Source organism: Triturus cristatus, chromosome 3_2, assembly GCF_964204655.1.
Source record: "Triturus cristatus chromosome 3_2, aTriCri1.1, whole genome shotgun sequence".
Taxonomy (NCBI): Eukaryota; Metazoa; Chordata; class Amphibia; order Caudata; family Salamandridae; genus Triturus; species Triturus cristatus.
This window is the reverse complement of record NC_140584.1, coordinates 1,140,721,130-1,140,738,398: the sequence shown is the minus strand read 5'-3', so window position 1 is coordinate 1,140,738,398 and position 17,269 is coordinate 1,140,721,130. Positions and strand designations below refer to the sequence as shown.

The 17,269-nt window shown below is 42.7% G+C and overlaps 1 protein-coding gene across 2 annotated transcripts in view; it reads left to right on the top strand.

Annotated features, from left to right (window-relative positions):
- MARCHF4 (membrane associated ring-CH-type finger 4) overlaps positions 1-5,614 on the top strand; it is a 436,751-nt gene extending 431,137 nt beyond the window's left edge. Inside the window, exon 4 of one of the 2 annotated variants that reach the window (XM_085649961.1) lies at positions 3,002-5,614. In XM_085649961.1, coding sequence (XP_085506087.1) covers positions 3,002-3,366 — 365 coding nt within the window. In that variant the 3' untranslated portion in view covers positions 3,367-5,614. The remainder of the gene's footprint in view (positions 1-3,001) is intronic. The other variant, XM_085649960.1, reaches the window with a different exon arrangement.
- The last annotated feature ends 11,655 nt before the right edge of the window (positions 5,615-17,269 follow it).

The following is a 17,269-nucleotide window of genomic DNA, read 5'->3' as shown; positions in this document are numbered from 1 at the left end:
ACTTGTGTGTGTGTGCCACGTATATACCTTGTTATTATCTGTGTCACGTTTTTTGAGCACCGAGCATTGTTTCTTCACTGATACTCTGTGCATTTGTTGAATAAACTTATTTAACTCACGTTTATGTTTTTTTCCCATTGTATTATTAAAACGTCATTATACTAACATTTCTTCCTATAATTTAGAACCAGGAACCACTGGTGTTTTGCTATTTATTAACAGCAGTGGCAAGGATTGTTCTGCACAAAACTAATCTGTGGATGTTACTTTAGTGCCTTCTTTGCACTCTGAAAATGTTATGTGTCTGATGAGAACACATAGTGAGCGTTTATCATAAGGGCTCCTGTGAGATGTGGATGCAGATAGTAAATAGGCAAAAATAACATCCTGTCCCCTGCCTGATGCTTCAGGCACCAATGGCTGTCAAGTGGGCTGGTCCAAAGTATGAATTCAGCCTTTGGCTGAAGAAGGCTGAGAATGTGGCCTAAAAGCCTCTTTTAGTTTGTATACATTACTTTTATGATCACCTTGTTGTCTAGGTCTGGCAAATCTATATAGGATCTGCGCATTTAGACAACATACACTGAGGGATTGGTGTCCAGACTGATTCCAGGCACCCCCAAGGGAATAGTTTCTGGCAACTATTGAACATGACAGCCTTGACCCCTCAGGGATCGTGGAAACACAACACTACTTTTTGCCTAAGTCACTCGTGCTCACTTTGTCTCAGTGAGATACACAGAATAAACGGTGGGGACGTTTTCAATAAGCATTTATTGAACCTGTGTCATTCTAGTGTAAAATACGTGTGCTGCAACAACCATGATACAGAAACAGATATATACGGTTATAAGCACCAACGAAGTAAAGAAAAACTAGAATTCTACCATTATGCCTAAACAATGGATATATGCAGGCATATAGATTCATGACAATAATAGTGTGAACAACTATGATGCAATCCCTAACCCCTAGCTAGATGTAACAGAGTGTACCTAGCATGTATGTAGGTGTATAGCCAGGAATCCCCTTAGGATAAAGCCAACCCCATTACCTTATGTGAGAGAATGAAGGACCCTGCCTTAGTCTCAAGATGGACACCCTGCAAGGGATGTCAGATCACTGGGTGCTGTAGTGTCTGCGTGCAGGGACTTCAGCATCTCGTGTCAGCATGGAAGTCTTTCGCCTCTTCTTTGTCCAGCGAAATGTAGTGCTTATATACCCGAAAGGTACCCTCAGGGGTTCTACCTAGAAGTGTACTATGGGCATTTCGGGCAAGGATGACGATAGAGGTGACCATTATACAGAGTTATTATACAGAAGATGGTAAATTAGTAGGATAGATGTAGGTAAAATGTTGTGAAATGAAAGGTGTTATGGTTAGGGTTGGACTAAGGGTTACATTTATTATCGGGGTAAGGGTTAGGATTAGTCAATGTGACCCTTAATATTAGTTGCTGTATTTCTCTAGCGCCAGGATACACTTAGAGTAGCACTGCATTCTATAAATTAAAATGTATTGATAAATTAAAATTCAGTCAAAGTAATTTATGGAGTGTTTAAGGTTAGATTAAGTTTAGGGGCTGGTTTAGGGATAGAGTTTTGAAAGGTGCAAATTATGGTTTAAGAGGTTGTCAGTTAAAGGTGCAGAAAAAGACTGGCGGTACTGAGGTATGTTTTTGTAAAGTGCAGAGAAAGCAAGGCATAAAGGAAAACAAGTTTAGAATTGAGGAAGAAGTAATGGGTTAGTAGTATAAGTGTTAATGTATATTGTAGTGTAAGCACAATTTACAAATGTTGTGGTTCAGATTACCTTTTTACCTTTACATTTTGTATTTTCCATACAAAAAATTTGCCAAAACATTTTTACCTTTCCTTTTTTGAATTGTACTTTTTTGTATTGTATTTTTATGCATATGATCTTATCTTCACTACATTCAACATCTATCAGTACATTCTGTTTTTTCACCCTGCCCCATAAGATGAATCTTAAACGTTCTTTAACTTTCACGCCACTCATTTTCAGAATCTTTGTTGTTTTCAATCATTTAATATGGACAAATTGTTTTCTAACCAAATTATTCTAGTTAAATACTGATTACCAGGGTATTTTATTTTTTTAAACAGGAAAAACAAGGTATGGCCTCTCTAAACTTTGCAGTGCAGTATACTGCTGAGGAGAATCCCAATGTAATTTATGAAGCATACGTTTGGAAATGGTATGCTATGTGTATATGGCACTAAACCCATTTTCCACAGCATTGTAGTGCATTCTCAATTTGGGCATTTCTTTTGCTGTCACTGTTGTGTGGAATTATTGGGAGTACGTTGAGTGTTAAATTTACAAGTGTTTTGTATAGGTTTTTGTGTAGGTAAATTCTGTTACAACTTGGGAGATCTTTGTAGAGTCAAATGTGTATTGTTGTTTCACCTTGTTCCTGGACTGGGTGGTTGTTTGTCCCTTGCTCAGCCAGAGTAAAGTCTCCCCTGTGCATCAGATTTGAGGTAGGTTATTATGGTGCTACTGGATGTAACTTTTGTGTACATCTTTTGCATTTGAACCTCACAAGTGACCTCCGCCTTTGAGTGAGAATTTCTCTTGCTCACTAAAAATGGGATAAATGTTTGTTCCCTGGGGTGATGAGCTTCAGGTTGTGCTATCAACAAGGAAGTGTAACAGGGTCTTCTTTTTAAAGTGTAAACAGAGAGGACCAGAGCCCATGAACCTTATCACAAAGTACAAAAAAAGGTAGTAGATGCCATCTAAGGCATTTCTTTGTGCAGCTATCACTTTCCTCAATGGGATGGAACGCATCTTGTTCATGACAATGATCCTTCAAGTTTTGTCTTGAACACTGCTCGTGTCCTTCAACACTGAAGCCAGCACACTGCAGATTTAACCATAAATACCCCTTTTTATCTGTGTAGCCATTTGCTAAACTGTGTTAAGCGGGTGATGTGTGCTGATTGAATTAAAATCTGTTTTCTTGTCTATTCCTAGGTCTAATTATCCATGAAGGGCCTTCAGTATACCGGATCTTTAAGCGATGGCAGGCCGTCAACCAGCAGTGGAAAGTGCTGAACTACAACAAAACCAAGGATGTGGAAGACCAAAAAATGGGGACTTGCAAGACAAACCAGCAGACCTCCTCCCAAACCATCCACTCGCCCTCGCCGGGCGACATGGCCAGCCAGCTCACGCCTGCTGACAGTAGCTCCCACAGCACAGCCCCCGCGACAGGGACCATCTCTGACCACCACTGTGCATACACCATCTTGCACCTCCTCAGTCACTTGAGGCATCATGAACACAGAAGCCAATCCAACAGCAACAGGGAGCTGGTGATGAGAGTGACTACAGTGTGAGCAGCTCAGGAGGCCATATCTGAAGGACTGCGGCAAAATCAAGGCACTGTGTGCCTCTTCTGATTGCTCCATAAGGCTTCCCTGGCTTGACTGTTCCTAGAGGAGGAAGCCAGTGGCCTGGGGAGAGATTTACACATATTTTACTGGAAAGCAGCTGCTAGCAACCAGTACACCCTAAGGAAGTGCAATATGGTATAGAGCCGGCCTTTGTGGAGGTTGGAGGTGGAAGGTTGCAGTGGCCAGTTGACCTTTGACTGAGTTAGCTTTGATACCAAAAGGTATTGCCATTCCTGCAAATCAGTCACAGGAGTGAGCTCAGCACAAGATGAATGAAAGCACATACTATTTGTACCTCTGGTTTGGTTTATTTTTAATGATGTTGTAACTATGCCTCCAGGTAGGGTGTTAGGAGTGGGTGTTTTGTTTCTGGACTGGTCCCGGCCTCGTCGGTCCTGGATTCTGATGTTTGCACAACAGAAGCTACAATGCTGTTAGTCTTTGGATGTAGAAAGAAGTGAAGGAGACATGCCCATCTCTCCCATGAAACCGAAAAACAAATCAGTGATTTCATTCAAATATTACCCTTAAAGTACCCACACTACAAAGGGAAATGAAATGTATCTTGTATTTGATTATTAGGAAAAGAGTATCTGCGACTGAAACAAATGGTAAGACCAGAAAAAACGTATTGAAATGTAAGTTATAAAATTATAAATAACCTTACTCACTACAAACCTATATTGGCAGAGTCCACAAATATTCACACTACCTTGGAAATCCACAGAGATACACAATACAAAATGCTTGAGATAGTGAAAAAAATATACATTCAAATTTATATACATTGGTTATGAAATCATGGAGAAGTGCTGACGGCATCACTAACCATCATAAAGTTCAATTTGGAAATGTCTAAAATAGCATAAAAGTTAATTGAACTAACTGGTTGTACACATTACTATATAGAAATACTCAGTCTTCTTGTTAAAACTGGCCTGTCCTAAAATACAGAAACATACATGCAATATCGAACTACTCAAACCCATGCCAATCTGTAACGAGAGCTGCAAACAAATTTAAATCATGGCGTGTAGGAAGGACGAAATAGTCACCTCTGAGTATAAGCACACAGGCTCTTGGCCTGGCAAGAAGGAAGAGGTACAACTCTCCTCACCCAACAAAGAATTAGGCAGTGTTAGTAACACTCAGCAGTGCCCTATACCTGTCAGTAGTTTGCAATGAAGGTAGAAAACTAAAGAGGATGGTGGTAAATAGAAAAAATGCTTCCTCATAAAAATACTTCCTTCTGTACGGCGTGGTCATCATAATGCAGTATACAAGATACGTACGCCAAACATGCATTTATTATTCTAGAGCTGTTATTGGCTTTCAAATTGGTGATCCTGTAGGTAAGAGTAAGGGAAAATCAGAAAGGAAACCAGATCACAAGGGAAGTACCAACTCTAAGAGGCTAAAAATGAATCTTCTTACTAGTAAAGGTGGCTGTCATAGTTCAATAATCATTCATACTAGAATAACACCTAAATTATGGACACCAGAGAGTTGCTTAAAATGGTGGTAGGACCCGAGCTTAATTGATGATCTTTTAATTCGCTTCCTAACATCAATTTGAGCAATTGTTGCCTGTTCTATGATGTCCTCTAAAACTAATTGCCTACAGGACCACCAATTTAAGATTCAGCAGCGGCAAAGACTGAATAATGCAAACCATCAATGATTCTCACAGCAAGGTGGATATCTTTAGCTCCCACCCAACTGAAGTTTGTAATAAGTAAGGATACTTACCAAATTATTATCCCTGGAAATCAACTTTTGTTGTAGTTCTTTTTATCACCCAGATTTCCCAGTCCATTTTGGATTCTCCAGTTATACAAGTTAAATATATACAATGGCATAGCATTTGCCCACAAATGTTGGCCACATTACCAAACTTGAAAGTTGCATCCATTTGCACTTCCTCCTTGGAACACTGAGGGTGCTGTAGCAGTGATGGCTGGATGTTTGGCTTTGTGCTGGTGCGCTAGTTACATCCATGGGTGCAAGGTCTTCCGATCACCCTATCTTAAGGTTGTCTTATTTATTTTATTTTGGGGTTTTCTGTTGCGCTGTGTAACTTGGAGATACCAGAGTGCTTTACAATGAATGATAAAAAAGTGAAACATGAGGGAGAAGCCATTGTTGTCTTTGAACAGAACGGATAACAATAAAATCTTTTCTACATAACAAAGGATTGCACAGTTTTTTTTTGTGCTGGAGGACATTAAAGAGTTCTACACTAGGATGGAAAATTGACACATGAATTGAGGAACAACATTAACAGATGCAGAATGTAAATAATATTTCTCACTCAGTTCACTGGAAAAGTGTGTTCATGATGAATAATTCAGGTAATATTGTTGCACAAAAATATTTCTTCTCTAAAATCCGCCAGTAAAATAGTCAAAGATATGGATCTGTAAAGGGCAATTTTCATCCTACAAAGCAACGGAGTGAGTTCAAGCATAACAAGCCAGGAGTCTGCCTACCCTTTCAGCAGCAAATACTAGATATGTTAAGAAACACAGAGGGCCTGATTCACAAAGGTAAACTTACACATTTGTGTAAGTTCATATTTTTTGAGTTTCACATAACTGCTTTTTTAATAGTAAGTTTACCAGTGCAGAGGCTCAGAAGTCGCGACTGAGACCTCCACACATAAAAAGGTGACAGTCCGCCGCACTCGTAAACTTACTATTAAAATGCAGTTTGGTGTATACTGAAAAAGCGTAAACGTACACAAACATAAAAAGATAGGCAGTCCCATTTTTTATGTGCAGAGATCTCCGCCCGACTGCGAAATCTCCACATTCGTAAACGTACTATTAAAATGCAGTTTCGTGAATACTGGACGAGGAATGGCTGGGTTAGTAAGATTTTTTTATAACTTCTGTCGGGGAACTTTTTTTAGTTTTATACTTTAAATGGCGGGGAGGCTCTGAGTGGGGGACTGGTTAGTTAGGATGGGGGATAGGGTACTTTTTACGGCTTGGGTGATTTTAGGGTGGGGTCTGGGGTGTTTTTTAGTTCTGGGTGAAGGTTTTAGGGCTCAGGGCGGAGGGGTCAGGGTCGAGTTCTGGGGTGAAGGATTTAGTGCTTAGGGCAGGGGGGATCGTGTTGATTTCAAGTTTGGGGGCCGGAGTTTAGGGCTCAGTGCATGGGGGGCTTGGGTGTTTTAAGGGCTGGGGTCCGCTTTTAGGATTCAGGGCACGGGGGCTAGGGTGCACTGGGGTTGTACTCGGGGCAGGTGGCTGGGTTTTAAGACTTAGGGCGCAGGCTAGGGCAGAACTTAATTTGTTGTAAAGGCATGCGTGGTTAAGACGTGGTCGTTGTTAAAAGCCGCATTGTTCAGGCATGCGTGGTTGGGGATTATGTGGTTGCAACATACAACCATGTGAAAGTGCAACGATGCAAGCAAAAGTACCCGAAAGGAATGTAGAGTGACTGGAGCCAATGAACTAGTGCAGAAGAGGTAGCTATCAACAGTTGTTCCAGAGTGCGGGGTTCTTATCCAGATCCCATAGTTTGAGATAAACGAATACTAACCATTTATATTGAGAGTATTGCAAACTGGATATATATTTTCCACTGTCGTAAGGCTACGACTTTCCATGTGGATGGGTAACAAGCTAATGTGCATTTTCCTCCTAACTCTTTTTTTAATGAAATGCATACATGAAAATAATACATTCTACAATTAAAATTCATTGTAAGAGAAAAGCAAGTTACACAAACTAACAGTAAAACAAAGGAAATCAGAGTGAAGCATTTACATTTTTTTTTCCACCCAGCCCAACTCACCCCACTCGACCCCCCCCCACCCCCCAAGGAGTTGGCCTCACTCTGTTATCTTTAGTTCAGGCAGTCAATCTCACAAAAAGTATATAGGGTAGCAAATAGAAACCTACTAGGCTAAAAGAGTGGTAAAAGTAACAGGCACAACCTTGTTGTGGACGAAAAACCTCACTCACCCGAGGGTGACATGCTTCATCATTGGGTTCCTCCAACACACAGGGACCGCAAGGTACCCCGTGTGGGCTACAACTTAACCCAAGGGGGAAGGAGCAGGAGTGCAAAGCACATGTTGGATCTACCAACTCAGAATGGTAAGGAGGGGCAGAGTGCAAAATAAGAAAGAGAATAGTGCAAAAAGTGTGTTTAAAAACTATCTACTTAGGGGTAATAACTTTATTCCTCCTTCCTTAGTGGTAGTAATTAAAATGCTAGTGAATGAAGGGTTAATGTATATACCCTAATATCAACATGTTTCTGCCATGATGACTTAGATGTTCGCGGCATTCATCAGGATGAAAACAATCAGTCACTCTGCAGTGTCAAGTGAAAAATAAAATAAGTGATACTCAAGCCTCTCTTCTATGACCATCATGTCATTTCGTAGATCACTATGATCGGTCTGGGGGCTCTGTAAAACATAAAAGTAATAATTTCACCCAACTTGGAAAACATAAATTTTCATTTGAATGTACCACTCAATCATGGTAAATATATGCTGATAAACTATGCTTACCTAAATATAATTTAGTGTAAACCAGCTCAACCTTCCACCGGGTATCCGACCATGTCTGTATTCCTAATGGAAGTTTAGAAAGGTAAGCAATACCAACTTAAGGCAATCGAGCCAGCCAAAAGCAGACACCACCACATCCTGATAACAGAATGATAAAACAAAACAATAATATACCCCAGTGTGTATTGTGACATATGAAAATGATACAAAATAAATTATGTAAATTATAGCGGGGGTGTATATGGAGTCTCCCCTAGCCAGTAACATCACGAGTTGTCAAAAATCAGTGATGAAAAGTGCCCTTGTAGTCTGGTACACTGACTAACCCGCCTCTTCACTCACGGGATATTTTTCAAAACAAATCCGATCACGAGTATAACAACCCTTCGTTCGTAATTCTACACCACCCCAATAGTGCATTATTTGTGAGCTAAAGTCACCTACAGTAATACATTAGGCAGAATAACCGAACCGGTATTTTAATCTCACCTTACATTAACTGTATGGTCATCTGTGGATTCCTCGGGCGGGAGCACGCCGGCTTCTAATGGAGACAACTAAATACTCAGAAACGAAGCCTTCCGTACAGGACGTAACGAGTTGAAGTCACATCCGTGCGTGACCCGTAACCTTGGAAACCATCAACAAAAACAAACTACTCCAACCAGCCTGCTTTGTTAGTGTATCGGCTGTTGAAACGGAAGAGGCAACCCATATAACCAGCGTGACCGTCCGCTTAGTAGAAACATCATGCCATTGTTGATCCAAAAAACGGGTTTGGGGTTAGCTGGGCGGGGACTGAGGGGGCGCGAGCGTTCAATATTTCTCAACAAAATGTGTGAAATAAGGCCCCAGCAAATAGTCCGTCTACAAAATAAAAATTACATTATATATAGGCGGATCATTGAGTGGAATACCCCAGCCACCGGAACTATAACACAGGTAATGCCATGTTTCTAGAGAATCAACTGGATACAACAGGAGTTCTATTCTAAATGTGTTCGTAGGACATAGATATTTGATAAAGATGTCATGTTCCTTTGACCAGTATGTGGACAGCCGGAATGTACACATAATTTCGAAGGGCTAATTTCTCTCATACCAGTTAAGGAAATAAAATTTCGCTACGAGGTAGTGTGAGAAAACCCAATGTAACCAAACAATGACTCCCTGGTCAAGTATATTAACGAGACCCCACAGCACACCATGGTACATCGTCATTCAGGCCATGTAGATGACTCCCCAATCTAAAAACCCATCTTTGTTCTCTACGGAACAGCACAGATTCTATGGGTCCCATATCTCTATGGTAGTGGGGTTTATCTAGTACTACCCAACTCAGATCTCTCTCACTAGGGCCCTCATCGAGGAAATGCCTCGTCAGTTTCGTGTTGGATTTTTTCTGTTTAATTGAGCTCTTATGTTCAATCATCCTGACTTTGACTTTACGTGTAGTCATACCAATGTAATACAACTTGCAGGGACACTGTATTAGATAAATCACTGCTACTGAATTGCAATTAGTGTGACTAGTCAAAATCCAAGGAGTATTGAGACCCAGATCGAGCTGAGTGGTGCGTGAAGTCAGAGGACAGACCACACACTGGCCACAAGGGTAATGACCCTGCACCGGTGCATTGGTGTCAATGGTCCATATAGGATTGATTGTATGTACCACTCTCGGCCGAGAGTGAACCAATATGTTTCCAAGGTTCCTACTGCGTTTAAAGGCAAATAGGGGCCTCTCATTCTTTTTGTTACCTTTATTCAAAATGTGCCAATTAAGATTAATGGCCTTCTTAACTGTAGTGCTGAGATGGATGAAAGTACTCACACACACCAAACGGTTAGAAGCTGGTTTCTCATACATCTCTGAAAGTGACTCACGATTGTTATTCTTAGCTCTCTTCTTAGCATTGTGTATTAATGGTGTTGGGTATTGACGGACTTGGAGGTGACTACTCAAGGTCTTTGCATGTTTATGATAGATGCTAAGTTCCGTACAATTTCTCCTCAATCGTAGGAATTGTCCTACGGGGAGATTATCCCGAAGGGCTCGAGGATGGAAACTAGTATAGTTGAGTAATGCATTGCATGCCATTGGTTTCTGATATAGTTCTGTAAATATCAGTCCTTTCTTAGGATATAATCTTAAATCCAAGAAGGGTAAAGTCTCATTGCTAGCCTCAGTTACTTTGTACCTTATAATTCACCCATTCTTCTCAACCCATCTAGTCACTGGCGCTGAGATTTCCCGGCCTTTTATTCGACAGCGTTGTCCCCTTTTTGCATATATAGCTTTTTCAAAGTTGTAATTTTCTAGTAGCCGAGAGAGCCATTGCTGGAACCCTGGGGGATTAGGGTCCAGCCAGGCGGATGCTAGACATAGACGCAGAATTGCCATACCAATAAACACTAGTTCTTCTCTGGGTTTCCCCTGCATATCCTGGGCAACCCAGAGTCCAATCAGTGTCGGAGAGAAGAAACAAACAATACCCAGTGCCTCCTTAAAAAAGCTGGTAATTTCTTGTTTTAGTTTGCTCAGTGCATCATAGGAGGCATAGATATGGCTGAGGTCTGCCTGATATAAAGCACACCGAGGACAAAAAGTTACTCTCCCCGCCCCCCATTTAGCAATCCTTTTTTGGGGTGTAATTAAGTGAAAAACATGATTTATAAAATTGAGCCTGGAGCCGGGCCGGAATTAAAATATTCTGTGTCTAGTTTTATTGAATGAAAAAATAGACTTTCCCGGATTCCCAACTCAGCTTTCCACTTTAGCGCCCGACTTTCCATGTCATCTAGCATTAGTGAATCAAAGAAGTTGTAGACAACTCCGATTGATAAGTCTCTATTCTTTCTTAATTTATCAATAACATAATTATTGGCGAACCCTATCGACACTCCCCCTTTCTTATTCAGAAAATTCCAGATTTGTAGGTATTTGAAAAAGTCTCTCCTATCTAACCCATACCATTCCACGAGGTTTTCAAAGGAGGCAAGGCCGGTAGGAGTAAAAAAAAGCTCCAAGCTTAGTCAAACCCTCCTCGCCCCATCTTTTTATAATTGAGCCTTTAAAAATCTCCGGCAAGGTGGGGCTGTTGCCAAGTAGTGTGTAGAAATTCAAAAGACTGGTACCAATTAATTTCTGGACAGATTTCATAATTCTGAATCCCCCTTGTAGCGTTTTAAAGCTTACTTTCTTATAATGGTTGTCATTTAAATATCTTCAGAGCCATCCCCATGCTTCTACACCCATTACGAGTTCCAGCGGGGTCGGAATTTCATCTGCCTCGCTATCTTTCGGCTTTTCCTGTATAAGCACTAGATTGTATAGTATTGTAATAGCCCAATAATGAAGTCTAATATTTGGTAGGGCCAGTCCTCCCCTTTCCTTGGCGTAAAGAGAGATATTTATATGACGTTCTAGGTTCAGCATATCCCCAAATGAATCAGGATAGTAGGTCTTTAATTCTTTTGAGACATTTAACGTCAAATACAAGCGGGATTGCCCGCAACAGGTACAAAAATTTGGGAAAAAACAGCAATTTTATAATATTACACCTACCAATAATGGATAGATATAGATTATGCAATCTCGCTAGATCTGGTTTTGTTTTAGCTATTAGTGACTCGATATTATCTTTTACTATGTTATCGATGTTTGCAGAGATATCAACACCAAGATATATTGCATTTTTTACTACTCGAGAATCATTAATCGTTATATTCTCATTACAGACAATTTGAGTCTTGCTTCTATTGAGGGAGTACTCAGAGAGTGACCCAAATCTCGCTGCATCTACTTTTATTTCTTCTATCGCCACATCTGGATTAGGAGTCAGTAGAGCAATATCATCGGCGTATGCCAATACTTTGGTTTCCCCGGCCACAGGTTACAATAGGCATAATAGTCCTGTTGTGCTCTAGTTGGCGTAGAAAGAGATCTATGTATATTGCGAATAGTAACGGCGAGCTTGGGCAACCCTGCCAGTTGCCCCTTGTGATTTTAAAAGTGTCTGTGAATTCTCCATTTACAAAGAGTCTGGCAGTAAAGTAAAGCATTTTAAAAGCCTGAGGCAGTCCCTTTCCGATTTCGACCCTTGACAGAGTTTCCCATAGAAAAGGCCAGGAGACCCTGTCAAAGGCCTTTTCTGCGTCTAACAAAATTAGTGCGATTGAGTCCCTGGCGATGCTTACCGTATCCAGAAGAGAGATGACCCTTCTGATATGGTCGGTCGTCCCCCGTACGGTTATGTACCCAAGTGGAAATAACCGTATAAATTACAGAGGCCAAACGTGTAGCAAGGATTTTTGAGTAAATTTTGCTATCGCTATTAATTAATGTTATGGGGCGGTAAGACCCGGGCTCTGGCGGTGTTTTGTGTTTTTTAAGAAAGACTACGATTTTGGCCTGTGACCAAGATTCTGGAGGTCTGCCACCCATACATACATGTGTATATAGCTGCGTCATACATGCTTTTAATTGTGTTGCAAAAATGTGTAGAACTCGAGGGGTATGCTATCTAGACCAGTGGCTTTCCCACCCAGGAGACTGTTGATACACAATAGTATCTCTATCCATTGCGGGACCTCTTCCAGCTGTAGCTGGTCCTCCTGTGAGAATTGTTTTGTAGGGATCTGGTTAAGATATGCAGCCACATCTTCTAAATTACCTGAAGTGTCCTCACGGTAAAGCTTTTGGTAGTGTGAGTGAAATACTTTTCGAATTGCTGCTGGGTCTGAGATCATTCCCTTCTCGGGGTCTTTAATTTCAACAATTATATTCCGAGTTGCTTTTTGTCTGGCTCTAATAGTTAGGTGATAACCCACTTGCTCGCTACACTCATACGCTTCCTCTCGCCAAGCAGCAAGTTTGTCCGCAGCCCCTTTGCTATTATCTCCATTGTTGCTGCCTTAGCAACTATGACTTTTGCCTGCGCTTCGGCATAATCACCCCCAGTTTGTGATCAATTCTACTTCTGCAGCAGCTAATCTGCCTTCATCGTCATTTATCGCAGCACACTTTTTTCTATTCAGGGATGGTGAAAATCCAAGTGTTTCACCCCGTATGCCTGTTTTAAGTGTATCCCAAACAACTTCAACTCCTGCGCTCCCTATATTCTCCTTAAGAAATTGAGGTATCCTCTCCCGCATATGATCACAATATTCTTCATTAAAAAGAAGAGCATGTTCAAAGCTCCATGTAAAAGGACTTCCCCCCTTAGGACTTTCCCCCTTAGATCATCTCCCCTTAATCTCTACTATTAGAGGGCTATTATCAGCCAATATCCGGGGGGGTTCTCAATAGAGCAGTCTTGCAATAAAGTATGAGACACAAAAAAAATCTATTCTTGCATGTTTGCTGTGTGGGTACAAAAAGTAAGTAAACCCGGGGTCTGTAGGATTAAGCCAGGTCCAGAGGTCGATAAGCACATGTTCCAGAGTGCACTTAGTGCCCGAAACACTTTTGCTTTGTGGCCACTATGTAACCAGCCTGATTCTACACTAATCTTCTTGTCGGCAGGCAAATTTATGTTAAAGTCCCCACAGAATATTATCGGGAGAGGCCAGACAGCTAGTTCATTATTAATATGATGAAACACTGTTGAATCGTCTAAAGTGCTGCCATAAATGATACATATCGTGATTGGATCTCCATTAATCCTACGGCATTCAGTTATTACCCACCTCCCACACTGGTCCAGTAATGTACGACAGAATTGTAAAGAACAATTAATTGTTAGAATTGCCACTCCACGTGTCCGAGAGGTTTGCGTCATGGCCCCCACCAGTGTATACCCGAGCATTCCTAGTAGGTGTTTCTATGCACTTTCAATATGCGTTTCTTGCATGCAAATCACATCAGCCTTTAATAGATGCAGCCCCATTGCTGTGTTCTGTCTTTTTTAAAGTCATTTAGACCGCAAATATTGATTGTAGCTATACGAAACTTACTCATCTATATTTAAATGAAAGACTATATCTGAAGAAAGAGGAACTGCAAGTCTTCCTCCCATTGAGCCAACCCCTTTTGCCCCCTGTGCACCCCCACACCCTTCCCCTCCCCCCTCCCATCACCTAATATTTAGGTTACCTGGCACAACCCGAGCCAGGATGATGGCATCTGAGCAATCAAAGCTCAACGTCTCCTGCCGGTCTTCCCCCGTATTTCTTTTATAACACCCTTAGTAAATATAGTAGAGCATGCATGTAGCGAGCAGCCAGAAGCAATAAAGAATATCAAGGATCAGTAAATAAATTCTACAAGTGTGTAGGAGAGTAGGGTCTGCTATCCTATGGTCACCCCAAATTTTTGCTTTTTGCTTCACTGGTTTTTGATATATCGAGGCTGTGGGCCTGCCAATCAGACCCCCAGCCTGCTGTTCTCTCTACTACATTTACACTATGCACCCTAGGTGCATAACCAATTGGAAGTGGATCACCCTGTGAGCCCCTGTACCAGTGTACACTAGGTACCCAGGGCATTGGTGTATCTAAGGCCTACCAGGGGCTGAAGCATGTATTATGCCACCCCTGGCCTGGCCTAACAATTTGACACAACTGGCTGATCACTCAGCTGGGGTAAGTTGGTGTAATCACCTCTTACTTAGGTGTAGTATACCTATACCTAACCTTAAATGGGACACATATTAACCTATAAGTCACTCCTATGGCAGGCCTTAACAATCCTGAAGGCAGAGTGCTTGGTTTCATGTGAGATGGTGCTCTGGCATGAGCTGAGCCTGTCTGCAGTGGTCGGAACCCCTTCCTTCTACCGTTTCCAGATATCGTCATACCATATACTCTTAAGTGCATTATGAACCTCGCGGTTAAATGCTATCTTTGGTTTGGCTTTATCAAAACATGTCGAGTAAGGTGTCATACGAATTGGAATACTAACCCCTCGCCAATTCTGGCGACGGGGTTAGCATTCCACCCTTCTAGAGGGACACGACATGTACAGTACCTGAAACCCGGGTAAAATCAGACATAGCCTCAGCTCCACAAAATGGATGCTGCCACCACAGACACAAGTCTGCCCTCCTGCTGCTGGGAGTCCTTCCAGCTTGGGAGGTGTGGACAAAGGGTTTCCTGCCAGGGGAGGTGCGTGCACCACCCCAGACAGGATTTTGTGTATTGGTCAGGTAGGGCTTGAAAGGAACCAGACATGCCTGAGGCTCACAAGGAGCCTCGGTGCATATGCCAGTTCAAACCGGTCCTGGGGCACACCAGCCCTGGACCTGGGGCGAGCTGGACAAAGGATTGGGGGTGTAACCACCCCCCTTCCTGGTCCCACCCATAGGGAGGGACCTAGCAGGTAGTCCGGCCCCTAGAATCCGAATAAAGGTAGGAGCTGTGTCCTAAGACTTTAGACATCCTGGAATCAACTTAACTACAAGAAGAAGACGGGAACTTCGACGCTCTGCTGCACAGAGGACTGAAGCCAATCTCCCCTGTGGTCAGGGAGTGACCACCTTGCTAACGCAAGCACCATCCAGCGAATCAACGTCTGCTTTGCCGCCGCCTCCCACCGGAGCCCGAGCCCAGAGACTGACAAGACCTGGACCTCCAGACCTCTCACCGCCCGATCCACAGTCCCTGAAAAGAGGAGACCCGTGGAGGCGCCGAGACACGTGGAGCCAGCCATCTTGAAAAGACCACGACAAGCTGCAAGCGCGACAACCGAGGCTCCCTCCAAGTTGTGCTTTGGGATCTGAGAAGCCCAACACCCGAGCAGCATCTGCACCAAAGGTGAGCCCTCCCGCATCTCCACGATCTGCGTGGGGCCCTTCTGCATTTTGCCACTCGACGCGCCTAACCGGTTGCTGGCCCGCTGGCTAGTGGCCATCTTGGCGACGAACTTCAAGAACTACACCACTGGTCTGGTTGCTCCAGACTGGCCCTTGCTCCCTTCCAAAGGAGCAGCCCCTCTGACCTTGCTGGTCAGAACCATCAGCTTATTTCGTTTTCCATAACAATTGCTTTTGCCAAGGCTTGTTTGCTTCGATCAAGTCGCCGACACCGCCGACAGCGAGAGCCTGCGTGGGACAGCTCGTGAACCGACTCCTGGACGTCGTCGACCTTCAGGGACCACGTGGCTGCAGAGACAAGCTGCACCTTTCCTCCTGTTTGCACCCGACATCACCTGGTACCCACCTGGTGCCACGCTGGTCACTGGCTAGTGACTGTGAACACTGTTCCCTCTGCTTACAGGTCTTCTACAACTCCGATCCACCCTTGGATCCACCGCATCTCTTCTGGACCGACCGCCTGCAGCATCTTTGTCTTCAGGCTCCATTGAACAGATAGAAGAAACCCGACGCACTTCGAGACCTATGCACCCGCTTCCTGTGGGTGAGGTAAAGCTGGCACTCCGGTGCCCAAGTGTAGAGAATCATCTCTAGTGTCTGTGTTTCCAATCTTGAGTTCATAGTCCATCCGGAAGATCCTTTTTGCAGTAACTTTGTAACTTTTACGCACCCATTGAAAACCTATGGGAGCCCGCGTGTGACTATTTGCTCTGCAACGCAACCCGTGGACCTCCTGGTCACTAACTAAAGTTAGCTCCTTGTAGGCCCAGCGATTCTAGAGGCCCTAGGCCTTTTCCCTTTCCTGTTCGTGGTACTTATACCACTATTTTAGTATATGGTTCGAGTGGCCACCAGGGCCTATCCATATAAAGTGCAACTTCTGTGTATTCTAACGTATTCTTGTTTAACGATTTGTGCTCCTGTGCTCATAAAGAGTCTAGGGGATACTTTGAGAAATAAATACATATATATTTTCAATATATATCTGTGTGGTGTCCTTTCATTGGTATAAAGGGGGGTTACATTTGGTAAAACAGCCTGCTTAACACGCTTCACGAGTTTAGCCTCAAAGACTGCTTAGCCTACGCTACCACTAGGGCAGCTAGTCCGAAAAGGTTGACTTACAACCACACCATAAGGGTTGCTTGGCATGGTACAAGGTGGTCACTTTAACTAGTGAACATCATATACCAGGCCAACTTCTCACAAAGTGCTACCTAAAAAAACATTAGTAAAGACCGGGATTGGTCTAATCGATCTACTAAGAGGCTCTAATGCTTGCATATATCTTAAAGGAAATGGAAGAAGAGTGAAATAAAGAGAGAGGAAAGAAGAGAGAAGCTAAGAATATATATGTTAATAGCATTAAGAAACTTTGTAAAAGCATAAGTCATAAATTTATGAGATCCTATATCACTACGATTTACCCCCATTTCGATCAGTAATCTCTTGTAAATAGGCTTGGGCCTGTATTTTGGAAATAAAGCTGCATGTGGCCCCCTTG